Source organism: Oncorhynchus mykiss, chromosome 12 (assembly GCF_057628025.1).
Source record: "Oncorhynchus mykiss isolate SJ-2025 chromosome 12, ASM5762802v1, whole genome shotgun sequence".
Lineage (NCBI taxonomy): Eukaryota > Metazoa > Chordata > Actinopteri > Salmoniformes > Salmonidae > Oncorhynchus > Oncorhynchus mykiss.
Window position 1 is genome coordinate 30522456 of NC_143033.1, and position 17726 is coordinate 30540181.

The following is a 17726-nucleotide window of genomic DNA, read 5'->3' on the forward strand; positions in this document are numbered from 1 at the left end:
AGCTCGAACCAGGAACACAACGACAACAGCCACCCTCGAAGCAGAGTTACCCATGCAGAGCAAGGGGAACAACTACTCCAAGTCTCAGAGCGAGTGACGTTTGAAACGCTATTAGCGTGCACCCCGCTAACTAGCTAGCCATTTCACATTGGTGACACAAGCCTAATCTCTGAAGTTGATAGGCTTGAAGTCATAAACAGCGCAATGCTTGACGTACAGCGAAGAGCTGCTGGCAAAACGCACAAAAGTGCTGTTTGAATGAATGCTTACGAGCCTGCTGGTGCCTACCACTGCTCAGACTGCTCTCTCAAATCATAGACTTAGTTATAACATAATAACACACAGAAATACGAGCCTTAGGTCATTAATATGGTCGAATCCGGAAACTATCATCTCGAAAACAAAACGTTTATTCTTTCAGTGAAATACGGAACCGTATTTTATCTAAGGGGTGGCATCCATTTGTCGAAATACTCCTGTTACATTGCACAACCTAAAATGTTTTGTCATAATTACGTAAAATTCGGGCAAATTAGGCTGCCCAAACTGTAGCATATACCCTGACTCTGCATGCAATGAATGCAAGAAAAGTGACACAATTTCACCTGGTTAATATTGCCTGCTAACCTGGATTTATTTTAGCTAAATATGCAGGTTTAAAAATAAATACTTCTGTGTATTGATTTTAAGAAAGGCATTGATGTTTATGGTTAGGTACACATTGGAGCAACGATACGCACCGCATCGATTATATGCAACGCTAGATAAACTAGTAATATCATCAACAATGTGTAGTTAACTAGTGATTATGATTGATTGTTTTTTATAAGTTAAGTTTAATGCTAGCTTGCAACTTACCTTGGCTTCTACTGCATTCGCGTAACAGGCAATCTCCTCGTGGAGTGCAGTGAGAGGCAGGTGGTTAGAGCGTTGGACTAGTTAACTGTAAGGTTGCAACATTGAATCCCCCGAGCTGACAAGGTGAAAATCTGTCGTTCTGCCCCTGAACGAAGCAGTTAACCCATCGTTCCTAGGCCGTCATTGATAATAAGAATGTGTTCTTAACTGACTTGCCTCGTTAAATAAAGATTAAATAAAGGTGTAAAAAAAACAAAAAACGGCCAAATTGGTGTCCAAAACTTCCGATTTCCAATTGTTATATGAACTTGAAATCGTCCCTAATTAATCGGCCGACCTCTAATACACACACACACACACACACACACACACACACACACACACACACACACTCACTGACAACCTTATCAACTGCAGTTTGTGTTCTTTAGCTTGCTTAATCAAACCACGTTTTTACCCTTTGAGGTAAAACCTGTGACCAACATGGTTCAGCTGACTTGATCCCACCTTACAAAGAATGAATCATCACAAGCCTTTTATCTAGCTATTTATGTCACTCCAAGTTAAGGCTTTCACAGTAGACAGGTTTACTGGGATTGTACTAAGCTGTTATGTACATTACCACTGTTTAGGGAGATACAGCAGGATATGAAGCTTGGTAATTTAGCAAGTTGGTCACACCAACAGTTTGACGATATCTATAATACATTTTTTATTAATGATAATTATGAGTAATTGCACATAATTTCTGTGCCAATTAAAATACTTCCACTGGATTTAAATCTCAATTAATGTTGGATTACCTGCATACAGTGTGGAGTAGATGGGAATTGATTATCACAAGGTCAGGAAGCAACTTAGCGTCAGGGAGAGAACTAAAAATGATAGCTCAATATTGTCTCGATTGTTAATCATTAATTCTCAACAACAAAAGAGAAGACGGACATTTAAATGTAAAACGTGTCATTAGCAAGTGTTATCTTAATTCTAAGAGGCATCCTCTCTTAAGGGAGTTGTTTTAATAGGGAGTGTCTTTTCAGAAGGCGGCTTAACTATTCAGGGTGATAACAATTAAAAGAACAACTGGCCAATTGTTTGAATCAGGGAGCTGTGCGGTCTCAGCAGAGGAGCAGGGCTGCAGTGGCTGTTGGTAACGGGGGCTGGCAGTGACTCACAACTAACATGCTCTTTCTCTCTTTCACACTCGCTCACTCTTTTGCTCTCTCGCTGTCTCTCGCTCTTTTTTTGCTCTCTCTCGCTCTCTTTACTTTTGCTCTCTCTCGCTCTCCATTTCCTCTCTCTTTCTTTCCATTTCCTCTCGCGGTGGAGCGGGAAAAAAACTAAAGGTTTAAGCAAGGCATCCATTATAACCACAACTAATGTAAAAAAAAATGTGGCCTCCACACAAATTTCTCTCTCCTGTCATCCCTCTCAGCAACAGAGAAAAGAGCGAGAGATGGTGAGACAGCAAGAAAAGGGCCCCCATCGGAGACTTGACGATATACGGAGGGAGGAGGATAGGAGGCTGGCTGAGAGGGAGCAGGTAACCAACCACGAGAAGCACAGGAGCACAATCAGCCAATTGGGGAGAGGTGTGGGTGTAGCCTACACTGCAGCCTACTGCAAGCCATTCTAGCTGTGGAATGTCCGTGTGCTGGTTGCCATGGCAGCCGGGATCTAAATTAGTGTGTTTTCTGTGCAAGAGCTCAGTTTCTGCTGCTCTGTTTCCGCTCTACCTCTACCACACAGTGACTGGCATTATATCACAGTCAACCTACGTTTTATAATCTACTCTCCTAGTCTTCTTTTCTCCAACCTCTCCTACCATGGCCCGTTTCTTCACAATAACTAACCTGCATCTAGTACTGATAGACGTGATGCCTATATGGAACTGTATTGTAGTCTTTACAGTAGATATTCAATAGAAAATAGCTAATACCATTTTAGCTTTTAGTGTGAATGTATAACTTTAAAGCCACGACAAATCACTAGGGCTGTATACTAACTAGTGTATGACAGTCATAAACCCCCCCCCCCCCCCCCTCTACATCGTGGTCTATTTATATCTATCCTCTTCTCCATTGTCTTTCCCTCTTCACCCCTCCTCCACCTCTCTTCAGGAGTTCATAAGACATAAGTTAGAGGAGGAACAGCGGCAGTTAGAAATCCTTCAGCAGCAGCTGCTTCAGGAGCAGGCACTGCTCATGGTAACTCTCTTCCTTCCTTTATCCTGCAGTCACCTCCTCTCCTCAGCCCTAGTCTACCCCTACCTCTGCCTGCAGGGCTTACCTTACCCTCCTCCTCCTACTGGCACTTCACACCTCTCACCACTAGAGGCATCAAACACTCCATGTTCTGTATGTTGCTTTTTACTTGATGAGAACGTTTCTTGAGAGAACTGGAGAATCAGCCCTTGTCTATGTATACCCTGCATGATGTCCCCATCTTTGTATGTGGGATTGTGTCTGTTTTGGGGGCATGTCAAAGCGTTGTGTATTGTGTACTAGCCATGCTCAGTCCTTAGTAAGTCTGCTTTGACCGTATCATGGTGTGTGTGCAGGAGTACAAACGTAAGCAGCTCGAGGAGCAGAGGCAGTCTGAGCGTCTGCAGAGGCAGCTGCAGCAGGAGCATGCCTACCTGGTGTCTCTGCAGCAGCAGCAACAGGACAAGAAGCCCCAGCCCCTATACCACTACAGCAAGAACCTGGAGCCCAACAACAAGCCCGCCTGGGCCCGAGAGGTACAATAACCACACAGACAGGAACAGTGGAACATGCTCTTACTTCCTTAGATAACCCTAGGAACCACACCTTTCATTACATAGTGTTTTATAACCTGGAGTAATACCAGTGGAATACATTTAGCGATTTCCCTGTAACAAGCTAGCATATACAAGCAGTTATGTAGTATCACCTTAGGTGTCATCTTTTTTTCCTGGAAGTTAGTCTGAATCGACATCTCTGTGTGATATGCTCTCTTCCTCCCTCTCCCTGTCTCCTGTCCCCCGTCTTTGCCTCCCTTCTCTCCCTTTGTCTCAGGTGGAGGAGCGCAGTAAGCTCAACAGGCAGGGCTCACCCAAAATCTGCACCACTGTCTCTGACACTGCCATCCAATCACGCTCCGACTCCATCAGCCAATCCGGAGGGGGCCAGGCTACTCAGACCCCGCCTATGCAGCGGCCTGTTGAACCTCAGGGGGGACAGGGCAAGGTGTGTTGGTGTTCATCTGGAAATGTATTAGTCAGTGTGTACTTTATTTGTATGTTTTCCCGTGTTACAACATTGCAGACATTTTGGTCAAATAATGGTTTAGCACAGTGGCGACTGCGTTGTCTTTCTTTCTTGAGCTGCATTACCCCTTGTCTAATAATGCTTCTTTGAACTTTATTTATTTCCAGTCTTATTTACCTTCCTTTTCTCCCTTCTCCTCCTGGACCCACCCTCTCCCCTTCTTATTGCTTTCATATTGTTTCATTGCCATTTCATAAAATGGCAAAAATCCCTCTATTCCCCATCTTAAAACATGCACAATCCTCAATCCTCAACATGCACAATCCTGTCCCACTCTATCCTGCCTGCTCTCACTGCCTTACCCTGCCCGCTCCTCCACCTTCACACTCCCTTCCCTCCTTCCTCACCGCTGCCCCCTTGCAGTTCCAGATGGCCCACTTGGTTCCGCTGAAGCCCTACGCTGCCCCTGTCCCCCGCTCCCAGTCCCTGTGTGACCAGCCCACTAAGACCATGTCCGCCTTCCCCACCCAGGACCTATCCCCTACCCCCACCCCCCGCCCTGTCCACTCCAGGGAGCTGGTCCGACAGAACTCCGACCCCACCTCCGAGAGCCCCGCCCCACAGCCTCGCACAAGGGAGGACCGCGGCCCCTGGATCCGCCTGCCAGAGATGGAGCAGCCGCCCAAGGTCAGAGACCACCTGCTGGGTTTTAGTCTTTAGATGTTGACTAAAGACAGCGCTCCAGACTAACATTTTCCCTGGTGGCGCTTGTGCCACTACATTTTTCAGTTGGATTTGGTCACACCAATTTTTCACAGCGTTATGTAATATATATCTTTTGATCATCTTATAAAGTCACTCTCAGTGCGTTATTTAAGTGTAATAGACTACTGAGACAGTATTCAATAAATACTTTTTCGTCATCTTTTCATGTTTTGATTCAAAATATTTTAATGTGCAACCTAATCCAGTGATTGTCATGCATTTTGGGTTGACAATTAAGCTATTGTTATATTTTACTGTTAAAACAGGGCTACAGAATTATCAATATTTTAATTTATTTGGGGCTAGTTCACTGCCTGAGTAAGTGGAAACTCAAAACACATTAGCTAGATCGTTAACTCTAAATATAATATCCACTGCTAGTAGCCACATAATAATCTAATGTTAATGTCCCAATAAACATAAGGCCTGTGCAATCGCAGTGGCCTATGCGCATCTCCTGCGCTCCGTATCTCAAAGCCATATCAAACAGGCAAAGCGTCAATACAGGACTAAGATCGAGTCGTACTACACAGGCTCTGACGTTTGTCAGATGTGGCAGGGCCTGCAACCCATTACAGACTACAAAGGGAAGCACAGCCTAGAGTTGCCCAGTGACACGAGACTACCAGATGAGCTGAACTACATCTATGCTCGCTTCGAGGCAAATAACACTAAAACATGCATGAGAGCACCAGCTGTACCGGAAGACTGTGATCACGCTCTTTAAACAGGTCAACATTCACAAGGCCGCATTGCCAGACGGATTACCAGGACGTGTACTGCGAGCATGCGCTGACCAACTAGCAAGTGTCTTCACTGACATTTTCAACCTCTCCTTGTCCAAGTCTAATACCAAGATATTTTAAGCAGACCTCCATAGTGCCTGTGCCCAAGAACACTAAGGTAACCTGCCTAAATGACTACCGACCCGTAGCACTCACGTCTGTAGCCATGAAGTGCTTTGAAAGGCTAGTCATGGCTCACATCAACACCATCATCCCAGAAACCCTAGACCCACTCCAATTTACATACCGCCCAAACAGATCCACAGATGATGCTATCTCTATTGCACTCCACACTGCCCTTTCCCACCAGAGCAAAATGAACACCTATGTGAGAATGCTATTCATTGACTACAGCTCAGCGTTCAACACCATAGTGCCCTCAAAGCTCATCACTAAGCTAAGGATGTGGTAAGGGTAGGTAACAATACATCCGCCACGCTGATCCTCAACACGGGGGCCCCTCAGAGGTGCATGCTCAGCCCCCTCCTGTACTCCTTGTTCACTCATGACTGCACGGCCAGGCACGACTCCAACACCATCATTACATTTGCCGATGACACAACAGTGGTGGGCCTGATCACCGACTTCAACGAGACCTCCCTACAGGCTGAGGTCAGTGACCTGGTTGTGTGGTGCCAGGACAACAACCTCTCCCTCAACGTGATCAAGACAAAGGAGTTTATGGTGGACTACAGGAAAAAGAGGACCGAGCACTCCCCCATTCTCATCGACGGATGAGTGGAGCAGGTTGAGAGCAGAGCTTCAAGTTCCTTGGTGTCCACATCACCAACAAACTAACATGGTCCAAGCACACCATGACAGTCGTGAAGCGGGCACGACAAAACCTATTCCCCCTCAGGAGACTGAAAAGATTTGTCATGGGTTCTCAGATCCTCAAAAATGTCTACAGCTGCACCATCGAGAGCATCTGGTTGCATCACTGCCTGGTATGGCAACTGCTCAGTCTTCGACCGCAAGCCACTACAGAGGGTAGTGCAAATGGCCCAGTACATCACTGGGGCCAAGCTTCCTGCCATCCAGGACCTCTATACCAGGCGGTGTTCGAGGAAGGCCCTAAAAATTGTCAGACACCAGTCACCCAAGTCATAGACTGTTATCTCTGCTACCGCATGGCAAGCTGTACCAGACCACCAAGTCTAGATCCAAGAGGCTTCTAAACAGCTTCTACCCCCAAGCCATAAGACTCCTGAACATCTAGTCAAATGGCTACCCAGACTATTTACATTGCCCACCCTCTCCACACCACTGCCACTCTCTGCTGTGATCTATTCATAGTCACTTTAATTAACTCTACCTACATGTACATACTACCTCAACTAACCGGTGTCCCTGCACATTGACTCTGTGCCCCCCCCTGTATATATTGTTACTTTTTACTGCTGCTCATTAATTACTTGTTACTTTTATCTCTTGTTTATATAAATTATACTACAGAAAGCTCAGAACCACCTCTTTGACCGTGACAACCGGATAGCTGTGTTTTCCCCGCAATTGGATTTTGAAATCTTATACAATCCGAAAGAAAAATTATCCCGCAGCATTTTTTCCCCCCTCGACACAGCAGCAGGCCCCAGTTTACAGGGGCAGGCAGACACTTTAATGAGAGGAATCATAAGGATAATGTGCTTTACTGTTTGACCAAATCATGGGTTTAGACGTTTTGAGAGAAGCGACCATGTAGAATAAAAAAATGTACTCGCACAGCCAAGTCGAGGGGTCACAAAATGGTACTAAATGGTCACAGTCTGGAGCTCTCTAAAGGGTATATAGATCTATATGTTAATGTGGTATTTCACTGTATCTTTCCCAGATTCCCCAGAGGACAGCCTCCATTGCCACAGCTCTCAACACCAACCTTTCGTCTGGCATCAGGCATCCAGTCAGAGCCAGGTAACTCAGGCGGACACATTTGAGCTACTGTTGTCTAATCTCGGTGTCAAGAACGCACAAGTTCCCACTACTTGATTTAGGTTCTGGAGGAGAACACTTCCCAATCTGTCTCAACAAAGCCCGTGCCTCCCTCTGCCAAAGCCCAGTCCCTCCTTCCTTCTCCAGAAAGTCCACCTATGTTTATTCATATTTTTTGCTGCATGCTGACAACATGGAGGTAGGTAATCTGACATTTTCCACAAAAATATTTTGTGGCTAAAATCCCTGTTCCCACTCTAAGCAACACGTCTGGTTTATCGTGATTCATCAAAATAATCAGCTGACGGTGTTCCAACACACCCATCAGAAACTGTTTTACTCCCTTTCTCACAGATTTACCTTTAGATGCATGTCAGGGTAGATTTCTCTGATTCTAATAATGACACATGAATGGTGGTAGATCATGACACAGTCATGATATTGACTGCTGAGGCCAGATAACTGATTTGGTGTCTTCCTTAACAGCAACCCAGACCTCAGCCGCAACGACCGCTGGGAGAGAGGAGATAGCATGCACCTTGTATCCAATCTGCCCCAGACTGGCTCTCTGGAGAGGCACCGCATACTCAGTGAGTAAATCACACTGTTGCTGACTCTGCTTTTCTCTCCATCTCTTGATCCCTCTTACAAAATGAAAGCAAACCCCAACAATGATGTGATATTAATGTGTTGGTTTCAGGCTCCTCCAAAATGGACTCCCCCATACTAGGCCATGACGGGCGCATGAAGGGGCACAAGCCAGGGGAGTCTCGCACCTCGTCCCGCCCCAGTCGCCCTGCTGTAAGTACCCCTCACCTGTAACCCCCCCCACTCTGAACACTGCGTGATGGATAATCAGACAACACTTTATACACCCTTATCACACTCATCTTCTTTTATACTTATCACTTGTAGAAATCTATATTGCTCTCTTCACTGACTATTCTGCACTATTGTAATATCTGCACTCACTCCCAATCCCTACACCTGGATATTGACACCTGCACTAACAGTTGCTCTCTTTTTATGATCCTATTTTCTGTACCTGTTGATCACACCCTTTCCTCTGCACTCACTTCCCTGTTTGTCCACTGCTTCTTCCAATGCACAGAGTTACAAGAGAGCAATAGGAGAGGTTAGTATCTCTGTGTGTGCTGTGATATGTTTTTGCTTCCACTATGTCAGGCTGCTGTGTTAAAAGTTACACAAGCCTGCCATAGTACTGGTATGCTGGCAAAGTACGTTAACTATTGAGGAAACGCCCAGCTCTATGATTCCCTAATGTCTGTTGCGTGTCTGTGTCGTCTGCGTGTGTGCCTGTTTGTGTTCAGGACCATGGGCTGTATGCTAAGGAGCGCCCTGAGGAGCAGCCCAGACCTCCGGTGAAGGCCAACGACTACTCTTCATCCTCCGAAGGCAGTGAGAGCAGTGAGGAGAGTGAGAGTGGAGAGGGGAATGAGGAGGAGGACAGCCCCACAGACCGGTCAGTACCAGGGTGGGAGAGGCACACAGACAAACAGGAAGAAGAAAAAAGGAACTGCTTTTTAGAGACATAGCTACTTAATGTTATTGAAAGCCCATTGTCCACTTTTACCGCCACCCTGACCATTCCTTGTCTTTTTATTTTCCTGTCCACTCTATATCCTCCACTGCCCTCTGCTCTGTCACCTTCCTCTGTTTCCTTCCCGTCTTCCTCCCTGGCTTCCTCTCCTGTCTTTCTTTAGTCCCCGGGATGCAGACTCTGACTCAGTCAACACCATGGTGGTTCATGAGGAGGAGGGGGAGGAGGGGCAGGCTGGAGGCTACGGGGACCAGACCATGCTGGTGCAGAGGGTGAGTCATCTGTCTCTCAGGAAGTAGTCTCTCAGGAAGTAGCCTACTGGACTAATCTGCATTAAACACACACCTATAGGACTGACGTGGGGGGGGGGGTGTGTGGGTGGTTAGCTTACTCTTATGTAGCGGTTGTGTTGGGAGTTTGACTGGTTTGTCCCCATTGCCTGGCAGACACCAGAGAAGCGGAGCCACAATGGATACACCAACCTGCCTGACGTGGTGCAGCCCTCCCACTCCCCCACTGACTCCGCCTCGCACTCCTCCCCTGGGAAAGACTCTGTCTATGATGTAAGTCTGTCTGACCATTTGTCTGTCTCTGACTGTCTCTCTGTATGTCTCTGACTGTTAATCTGTCTCTCCATGTACATGTTTCTCTGCCATAAACCCCATTCCCAGTGGTATTTCTTACTCCCTTCTTGTTTCCCCCAGTATCAGTCCAGGGGTCTAGTCAAGGCGTCAAGTGGCAAGTCCTCCTTCACCACCTTTGTCGACCTGGGCATGTATCAACCACCAGGCCCTGTGGATGCCATCTCTGTGGGCAGTAAGTACAGACAATAGAACTGGTCATTATCATAAGGGGTTAAATGAGGTTCCCCTATATACCTTCCCTTACCTAGTTTCCTATTCTAGTCCCTCTATTTTCAGTACTCGGCTCACAATCATCAGCATCTCTTACTTACTGCTGTTGGTTAATCTAACTCATGGAAATGTCTCACAAGCAGGAGGGCAGCAGTTGCCCACAGTAGCTTGATTCAATATTATCATTCCCTTAAGGAAGTTTTAGCATTCATAGAGAACTACGGCTTGTGTTTCTCTCCTCCCTCTAAACTCTGCTCCTGCTGTGTCCAGGCCTGGGCTCCAGGTTTGAGCAGCTGAAAATGGAGGTGAGGAAAGGCTCCATGGTGAATGTAAACCCCACCAACACACGCCCCCACAGCGACACCCCCGAGATCCGCAAGTACAAGAAGAGGTTCAACTCTGAGATCCTCTGTGCTGCTCTCTGGGGTGAGACAGACGGCACACTGGTCTTGGCTATAGCCCACACTCTAATCATATGAGCCACAGAATTCAAATGAAATATAGAATGATATGCATTTCAATGACCACATGTAACATGCTTTGTTCCACCCAGCTTGAATATCACATTTTTCACACATTGTACGTCCTGATTGATTGCATTAAGGGGGATATTTGTATCTAAGTGTGTGTGGTCCCTAGGTGTGAACCTGCTGGTAGGGACGGAGAACGGTCTGAAGCTGCTGGACCGTAGTGGTCAGGGGAAGGTCTACTCCCTCATCAACTCCCGCAGGTTCCAACAGATGGACGTCCTGGAGGGACTCAACCTGCTCATCACCATATCAGGTGATTGATTAGTACTGCTCTGCACTCACCTGGGGTCTGTTTGGGAGAGTGCAACGTCACAAAACCTTCAGCTAGAGCTAACAGGATTCTGACTTGAGCATTTCTATCTGCAACGTTCTGAACGTTTCACTTCATTTAATAAACCTGTGGAAAAGGACCTGTGCATCACAAACTCCATCTGTTGCTACTACGCCCTTTATCCACTATATAACTGTGTGTGTGTCCATCCCAGGTAAGAAGAACAAGGTGCGTGTGTACTACCTGGCCTGGCTGAGGAACAAGATCCTTCACAATGACCCGGAGGTGGAGAAGAAGCAGGGCTGGACCACTGTAGGGGAGATGGAGGGATGTGTCCACTACAAAGTGGGTGAGTAAAGGAAGGGAGGAGACGGAGTAACAGTGATGTGACCCATTATTGAACCGTGTATCTATTATCAATGCATTCTGTTTTTTTAACAATGTATATTTACACATTTGGTTTTGCCTTTTTGGCACTGTTTATTTATAGTGGCACATAATGGCTCTAATCCCGCTTTGTATGTGTCTAGTGAAATATGAGAGGATCAAGTTCCTGGTGATAGCTATGAAGAACGCGGTGGAGGTATACGCCTGGGCTCCCAAGCCTTATCACAAATTCATGGCCTTCAAGGTAGGTCTCACCTTTCCTGCCTCATTGTTCTAAATGCCAGGAGTTCTATTTCCACTCAACCAGTCGACCAGAACAACATTCAAAACACCCCATGTTCTCCTCTCTCTTTGCCTCTCTCACTCTCCTCTAGTCCTTTGGTGACCTGCCCCACAGGCCCCAGTTGGTTGACCTCACAGTGGAGGAAGGACAGAGGTTGAAGGTCATCTACGGCTCCAGTGCTGGCTTCCACGCTATCGATGTCGACTCTGGGAACAACTATGACATCTACATCCCAGTGCATGTGAGTGGAGGAGTTCCTCATGGAACAAGACGCACGCAGACAAATTCTTCCAAATCAAATAAAGCTTTGGAATTAATTCACACCTAAAATATCTATAGAACATGAATAATGATACATTTCGTTGATTAGATGCCCAGACCTGAAAGGTATTGATGTGAAAACCTCACAGATTCTAACACTTTCTTTCAAGATGTACATATATTTAATATTTTAGTCACTTCACTCTTATTCAGAGCGACGTAGAATCAGTGCATTCAACTGTTAGGTAAAACAAGATTCTAGTCCTTCGCCCCTGTGTGTGTCCCCAGATCCAGATCCAGATAATGCCACATGCCATCGTGTTCCTGCCCAGCTCAGACGGCATGGAGATGCTGCTGTGCTACGAGGACGAGGGAGTCTACGTCAACACCTACGGACGCATCATCAAAGATGTGGTGCTGCAGTGGGGCGAGATGCCCACCTCTGTTGGTATGGCACATGTGTACCTGCACGCAGTCACAGGCACACACACTTCTTTCTCTTGAAATTGGCATGTTCTGAGTTCTCTCTCTCTCTCTCCCTGTGTGCAGCACATATCTGCTCTAACCAGATCATGGGCTGGGGAGAAAAGGCCATTGAGATCCGTGCTGTAGAGACAGGCCACTTGGACGGAGTCTTCATGCACAAGAGAGCCCAGAGGCTCAAGTTCCTCTGTGAGAGGAATGACAAGGTGGGTCACAGACACATTGGTATTCAAAATATTACTTAAGTGATCTATGTTTATGCCTCCGGTACGTACAGCTGTAGGCACTGGAGTCTCATTGAATATGAGTAATAAGCCTCATGTCTTGTTAATGTGTGTCTCAGGTGTTCTTTGCCTCTGTGCGCTCCGGAGGCAGCAGCCAGGTCTACTTCATGACCCTGAACAGGAACTGCATCATGAACTGGTGAAGCAACATAGTCCCATACACAGACACAAAACACTCATACACATATATATACACGCACGCACGCGCGGCTCGCCAACACACAAGCATACTGTAAATCCATTCCAGCCTAAATCTTCACGACAATGAGTCCATCTCACCTGCCATCTTCTGACTCCCCTGGTCTGATTGATCTCCCTCTGGAATGGTAGCTACCTATGAGACATCACTACAGGCTTCTAATGTAGTACCTCTACTTTGTACTGTATATACTTGTCCTGTATTGTTGTACCTCAGTCAGTTGGTGCGCCTGTGTTTTAGTTGTAAACTACCGTAGTTAGTTCCTTCTTATTAGGGGTATGTTAAAAACATTCCTTCCTGGTGAAATACATTTTAAAGAAAGCAAGATTCAACCAATATAAGTCCAGATTGAATTGTAAATAGACGGTATCTAACATGTTTAAATGGAAGAAAACATGGGTAGATTGAAGTCACCCGCAGACGTGTATATAACGCCTCCATTCAGGGTGTGGCCACTGACCTGATATATATACTGCACTGGCACACCCTAAGGTATTGTTGCAACACTCAAAATGCTTCAGATTCCCTATGGTTTAATTATTCAACTCATCATTCAAAAAGAGAAATAGGTATTTGATTAAAACTTGATTTCATGTTTTATTTTGATGGAGTTTTTTGGGGAAGGAGTTTTTTTTTTTACTCCTCGGAAGACAGACTATCCAATATGTGAACATAGTAACATTCTAGTCCCTGGTAAAATGGAACATATTGCTGTGTTCACGCATCATGCTTTCATATGTCTTTATCTCCCCTTGTTTCATATCGGGGATGGAGCTATTTACCATTGTAGGAGCCTATCGAACAGACTTATGATATTAAACTTTTCTCTTGTTAAGAATTTAAACAATATCACTATTATCTGTACTGTTTCTGTATTTGGTATTAGCCTAACTGGCATTCTTACTTTTACTCTCTACTGTTATATTGCCGTTATATTGCAATATATATGCTGTTCTAGTGCAGTTCTTGTTCCGAGAGGGGAGTTTAGGTTGAATTAATTTGTTGTGTGTAAATTGTACCAGAGGTAGGCAGTGAGGTGACTTAAGATGTGGGGGTCGAGGGGTGATGAAGTATGAAGGTTTTGATGTGACCGTAATATAGAGGACATAGGAATTGGGTGAGCGAGTGATGTGCTTGTTAGAATATTATAATGGCAGCAGGTCTCCATGATCCTTACCTGGGGGATAGTGCTGGGGTTCAGGCTCTCATCTGGCGGCTGTAATCCAGTGAAAAATAGTTCCCTCTTGCTAGATCTACTCTGTCTGTAACCTCTGTTATTGATGTATTTTATGTTCATTGGTATGGATCTTGTTACGTTTGTACTCAGATGTTGGTTTGTAGGGATAGGGCTGCAGTGGATAATACTGAGCTATCAGTGTGGTTCCAAGCAATAGCTGTGTGATTCTTGAGCCAGTGTTGAAATCCACTCACTGATGTTTTCCAGGCCCAGTTTTGTGTCATATTTGTCTCTGCAATACTGAACCAGAGGACTCAAACTCATTGGGCACTTTCATTTATCATCTTACTAAACTAGTTGTAAGGCAACAAGTTGTTGAATATAGTGTAATTGCTATTGTTTTCCCTACCAAAGTTCCCAATTGTCCTCTGGACATACATGAATCTGCTTTGATTCTTTTAGAGATCAGGGGAAATGCTTAAGCTGTGGGTATGTTATGTAGTTTATGCTAAATTAATGTTATATATATTATAACATTAAATATATATTAAAATATATAAGGAAGTAAAGAACAGAATCGATTGACACACTTTTTAGTTCAGTTACAATTTGTCTATTTTACTCTTATGTGAGCATGCTTGCATGCACATATCTGAGCCATTTATCCTGTATCACAATTCCGTATCAATTCTTAGATGAGTTTCTCGCCAGCCTAGTGCATTCAATATCAGCTGTGTGCCATTTGTGACTGATATCGCAAATGTCACATTTTACACACACTCAGCAAGTACCCCTGGCAGCTGTGAAAAAGTCCTCATATCTTAGTTAGCCAAACTGCCATGTTTACAGTTTAAGCAGTGCCTTGGAGTAGGGAAGAGACTGGGAGATGGGTGTTGGGGGAGGGGTGAATATGACCCCCCACTCAATCTTCTAACGCTGAACTTCATGAAGAAGAGGTGTTACTGACAGACGGAACAACATAATCAATAGTTGCCTCCCTTGTTAAGAATGGTGTTCTGTGCCAATTAAGTGCACTTAAATAGAAACCAGAACGTCCCAATATGTTTCAACAACTTTTAATGTTTTACATTGTCAATGATTATATATTTCATTCTGTCATAATAACTGCAATGTTTACCTACTGCTCTTTAAGCATTGAATGGACTCACAGGGATTGTATCTGTTGCCACCATGTGGAAGAGGAAACGTTCTCTAGAGAATTTCAACCATCGTTCATTTCATGCAATTTCATTCAATGCATACAATCTGCTTGTATGACACATTCATGTGACTAGAATATAGGCACAGGGAGAATGTGCAGTTGATGTCAGCAAACCAATTTGGAATGTAGAAAATGATATGCCTATAAAAATGCATCTCTTGATTTGATGGTTCTCTAGACGGTGGGAGGGGGGCCAAAATACCATAGAAAAGCCATATGCTACTTCACATTTGTTGCGAATAGTTTAATAGTATTTCATATGTTCAAATGAAACTGAAGCCAGTGACCTGGGTTTTGTTGTGTGGTGTTAGAGGGGCTAGAGACATGGCGATAAAGAAGCAGGTTTTTGCTGGTGGTCAAGTGTGTGGACTGGCTGAGATGCAGTGGGAAAGTAACCAACTTAATATATTCTGAAAGGACTATTTTATTAAAGGATATGTAAATTATATTGAGAGATTTAAATAAATGAATGTATGTCTATAAAACAGATTTCTATAACATACTTTACTGTCTGGTATATTAATTAATCTAAGCACAATGTATTCTAATCTACAGTAGTGAGGGGAAAGCTATGAATGTGGGTGTGTACCTTAAGACTGAATGTTTGGACTGTTTTGGGGGGTGTGACAGATGCATGAGAGTGATGGCTGAGCTGCGTGTCTTTCCAGGTGAAGTACAGATTCCTCTTGATACAGCCTAACTAGTAGTCATGCTATGACTACTAGTTAGGAGTGACCAGTCTATTGAGGACATGTACTGTTCGATGCAGGAGTAGCCAGCTGAGACAGAAAGGTGGGTGGGAGAGGGTCAACAATTTGTCATCAAGTGAGCCTTCTAATTTTTGTATAGCAACGTTTCTATTGTCAATCCCTAAATATAAAGTATCAGTCAAGTGTAGTGTTACGACAAAGTTGTAACAGTACAATGGGCTTTGTTACACAAATCCAATTTTTCAGCCCCACAAAACAGAGGCATATCACGAAGGCTGTCCTTGCCATATCAAACGTTGACACTTCTCCTTCATAAGCAATATGAGTGTTAAATTGAATTCTCTGCTGTCTCTGTCTGTGTGACTTTGGTGGGAGGGTGTTTATCGTGGCCTTTAGCAAACTGAATGTAAGATGGACTGTTTGTTTGTGTCTCATAATTGAGAGATACCCATACACTGCTTAATCTGTTTTTTTGTCTTAATCCCAAGAAAATCTACTTTGTAATCCACAGTTGGCATAATACACAAACATCAACAGTTGTGATGCTAGTTTTGCATTGATGCGTTTATCCAGTAATTGCCTTTATGAGGAGGATGAATAAATGAATGATAAATTATAATACATGATAATCAGTTGGGTGGGTTTCCTGCTTCTGTGTAGTGTTTTATTACCTGCCTCTTGCTACCTGCTCCACCCAATGTAGTCACACACTAATCAGACACTCCATTCACATATATATTATATAGTAATACTGTACAACAGGGCTTTTGCCCTAGTACTACCACATCTGATTCAAATAATCAAAGCTTGATGGTTTGGTTATTTGAATCAGCTCTGTACTGCTAGGGCAAAAACCAAAATGTGCCCCAGGACCGAGTTTGGGAATCCCTGCTGTACAACATAATCTTGGATCTTGTAGAATAAGATTAAAGTATGAATGGATTTGTGATTTTTAATAGGTGCTTGTGGGAACCAGTACAGGTGAAAGTCTGAAAGCTGAAACGGCTGATTTCTTTGGATGGGTCTATAATCTCTTCTACTTTTTTTTTTTTTTTTTTTTTTTCAATCTCTTGTTTTTGAGAAATGAAATGTCTTTTACCACGTTTGTTTAGTGTTTCTGTTTTGAGTGGTTAACTTCAGATTGTATTAAATAGACTGATGAACTTTAATATTTTAAAAGATTGTGTTGAATGAACTCATGAGTCTGTAAAAGTCTTGATGAAGAATTGTTTGAAAAATAAAACTATATTGATCTCATCTTAAACGGTCTATAATAGTATCCGTATTCATAGATTGGGTGTAAAACATGAGGAACAATGAATCCAATGAGAGAATGGGCTAAGCATGTGTTGTATAAATGGCCTCCAGTTCCCAACCACCATCATGCAGGACTTCACTCCAACAGACACATTTATCATGCTTGCTGTCCAATGTTCAACCATTTCCCTGAAGTGTGGATTTATACTCCACCTTGTGGAATTAAAAGGAATAGACTGGTTTAAAGAACATGGTGGAAACCAATGATGTATATAAACCCTGGATTGCTGATGCTATGTATTGGCGAATGAGATGCTTTGACGCCAGCGGTCGGCCATATTGGCACTCCGGATGAAGCAGTCCAAATTAATGAATGGAATTCTACAGTATTTCAATCAAATGTTTCAAGGACAAAATGACATGTATTTAAATCATGTTGTAGTGGGGGACAGTAACATTAGAACTTTAAACAATTATACTTTAAGGAAAACATTTGAATATTTTTTTTATTTGTATGTTTAGCTCACATATAAGTATGCATTAAAGCGTCTAATATAATAAACTTGTCAATACAAATTTAGACGTTTAAATAAATGCATTTCTTTAGCTTCCAAAATATGTTTTACAACGGTTGGGTGTGCCAAGATGGAGGAACAGTGGCTTCAAAACAGGTTATCATC

At 44.0% G+C, this 17726-nt stretch overlaps 1 protein-coding gene across 8 annotated transcripts in view; it reads left to right on the plus strand.

Annotated features, from left to right (window-relative positions):
- LOC110537391 (misshapen-like kinase 1) overlaps positions 1-17053 on the plus strand; it is a 35675-nt gene extending 18622 nt beyond the window's left edge. Inside the window, exons 12-32 of one of the 8 annotated variants that reach the window (XM_021623403.3) lie at positions 2294-2401; positions 2979-3065; positions 3419-3598; positions 3897-4067; positions 4512-4775; positions 7470-7549; positions 8054-8157; positions 8268-8368; positions 8679-8702; positions 8899-9050; positions 9292-9400; positions 9575-9691; positions 9833-9944; positions 10253-10408; positions 10622-10765; positions 10998-11132; positions 11314-11414; positions 11545-11694; positions 12003-12162; positions 12264-12403; positions 12541-17053. In XM_021623403.3, coding sequence (XP_021479078.1) covers positions 2294-2401; positions 2979-3065; positions 3419-3598; positions 3897-4067; positions 4512-4775; positions 7470-7549; positions 8054-8157; positions 8268-8368; positions 8679-8702; positions 8899-9050; positions 9292-9400; positions 9575-9691; positions 9833-9944; positions 10253-10408; positions 10622-10765; positions 10998-11132; positions 11314-11414; positions 11545-11694; positions 12003-12162; positions 12264-12403; positions 12541-12624 — 2679 coding nt within the window. In that variant the 3' untranslated portion in view covers positions 12625-17053. The remainder of the gene's footprint in view (positions 1-2293; positions 2402-2978; positions 3066-3418; positions 3599-3896; positions 4068-4511; positions 4776-7469; positions 7550-8053; positions 8158-8267; positions 8369-8678; positions 8703-8898; positions 9051-9291; positions 9401-9574; positions 9692-9832; positions 9945-10252; positions 10409-10621; positions 10766-10997; positions 11133-11313; positions 11415-11544; positions 11695-12002; positions 12163-12263; positions 12404-12540) is intronic. The other 7 variants (XM_021623406.3, XM_021623405.3, XM_090192217.1 and 4 more) reach the window with 7 other exon arrangements.
- The last annotated feature ends 673 nt before the right edge of the window (positions 17054-17726 follow it).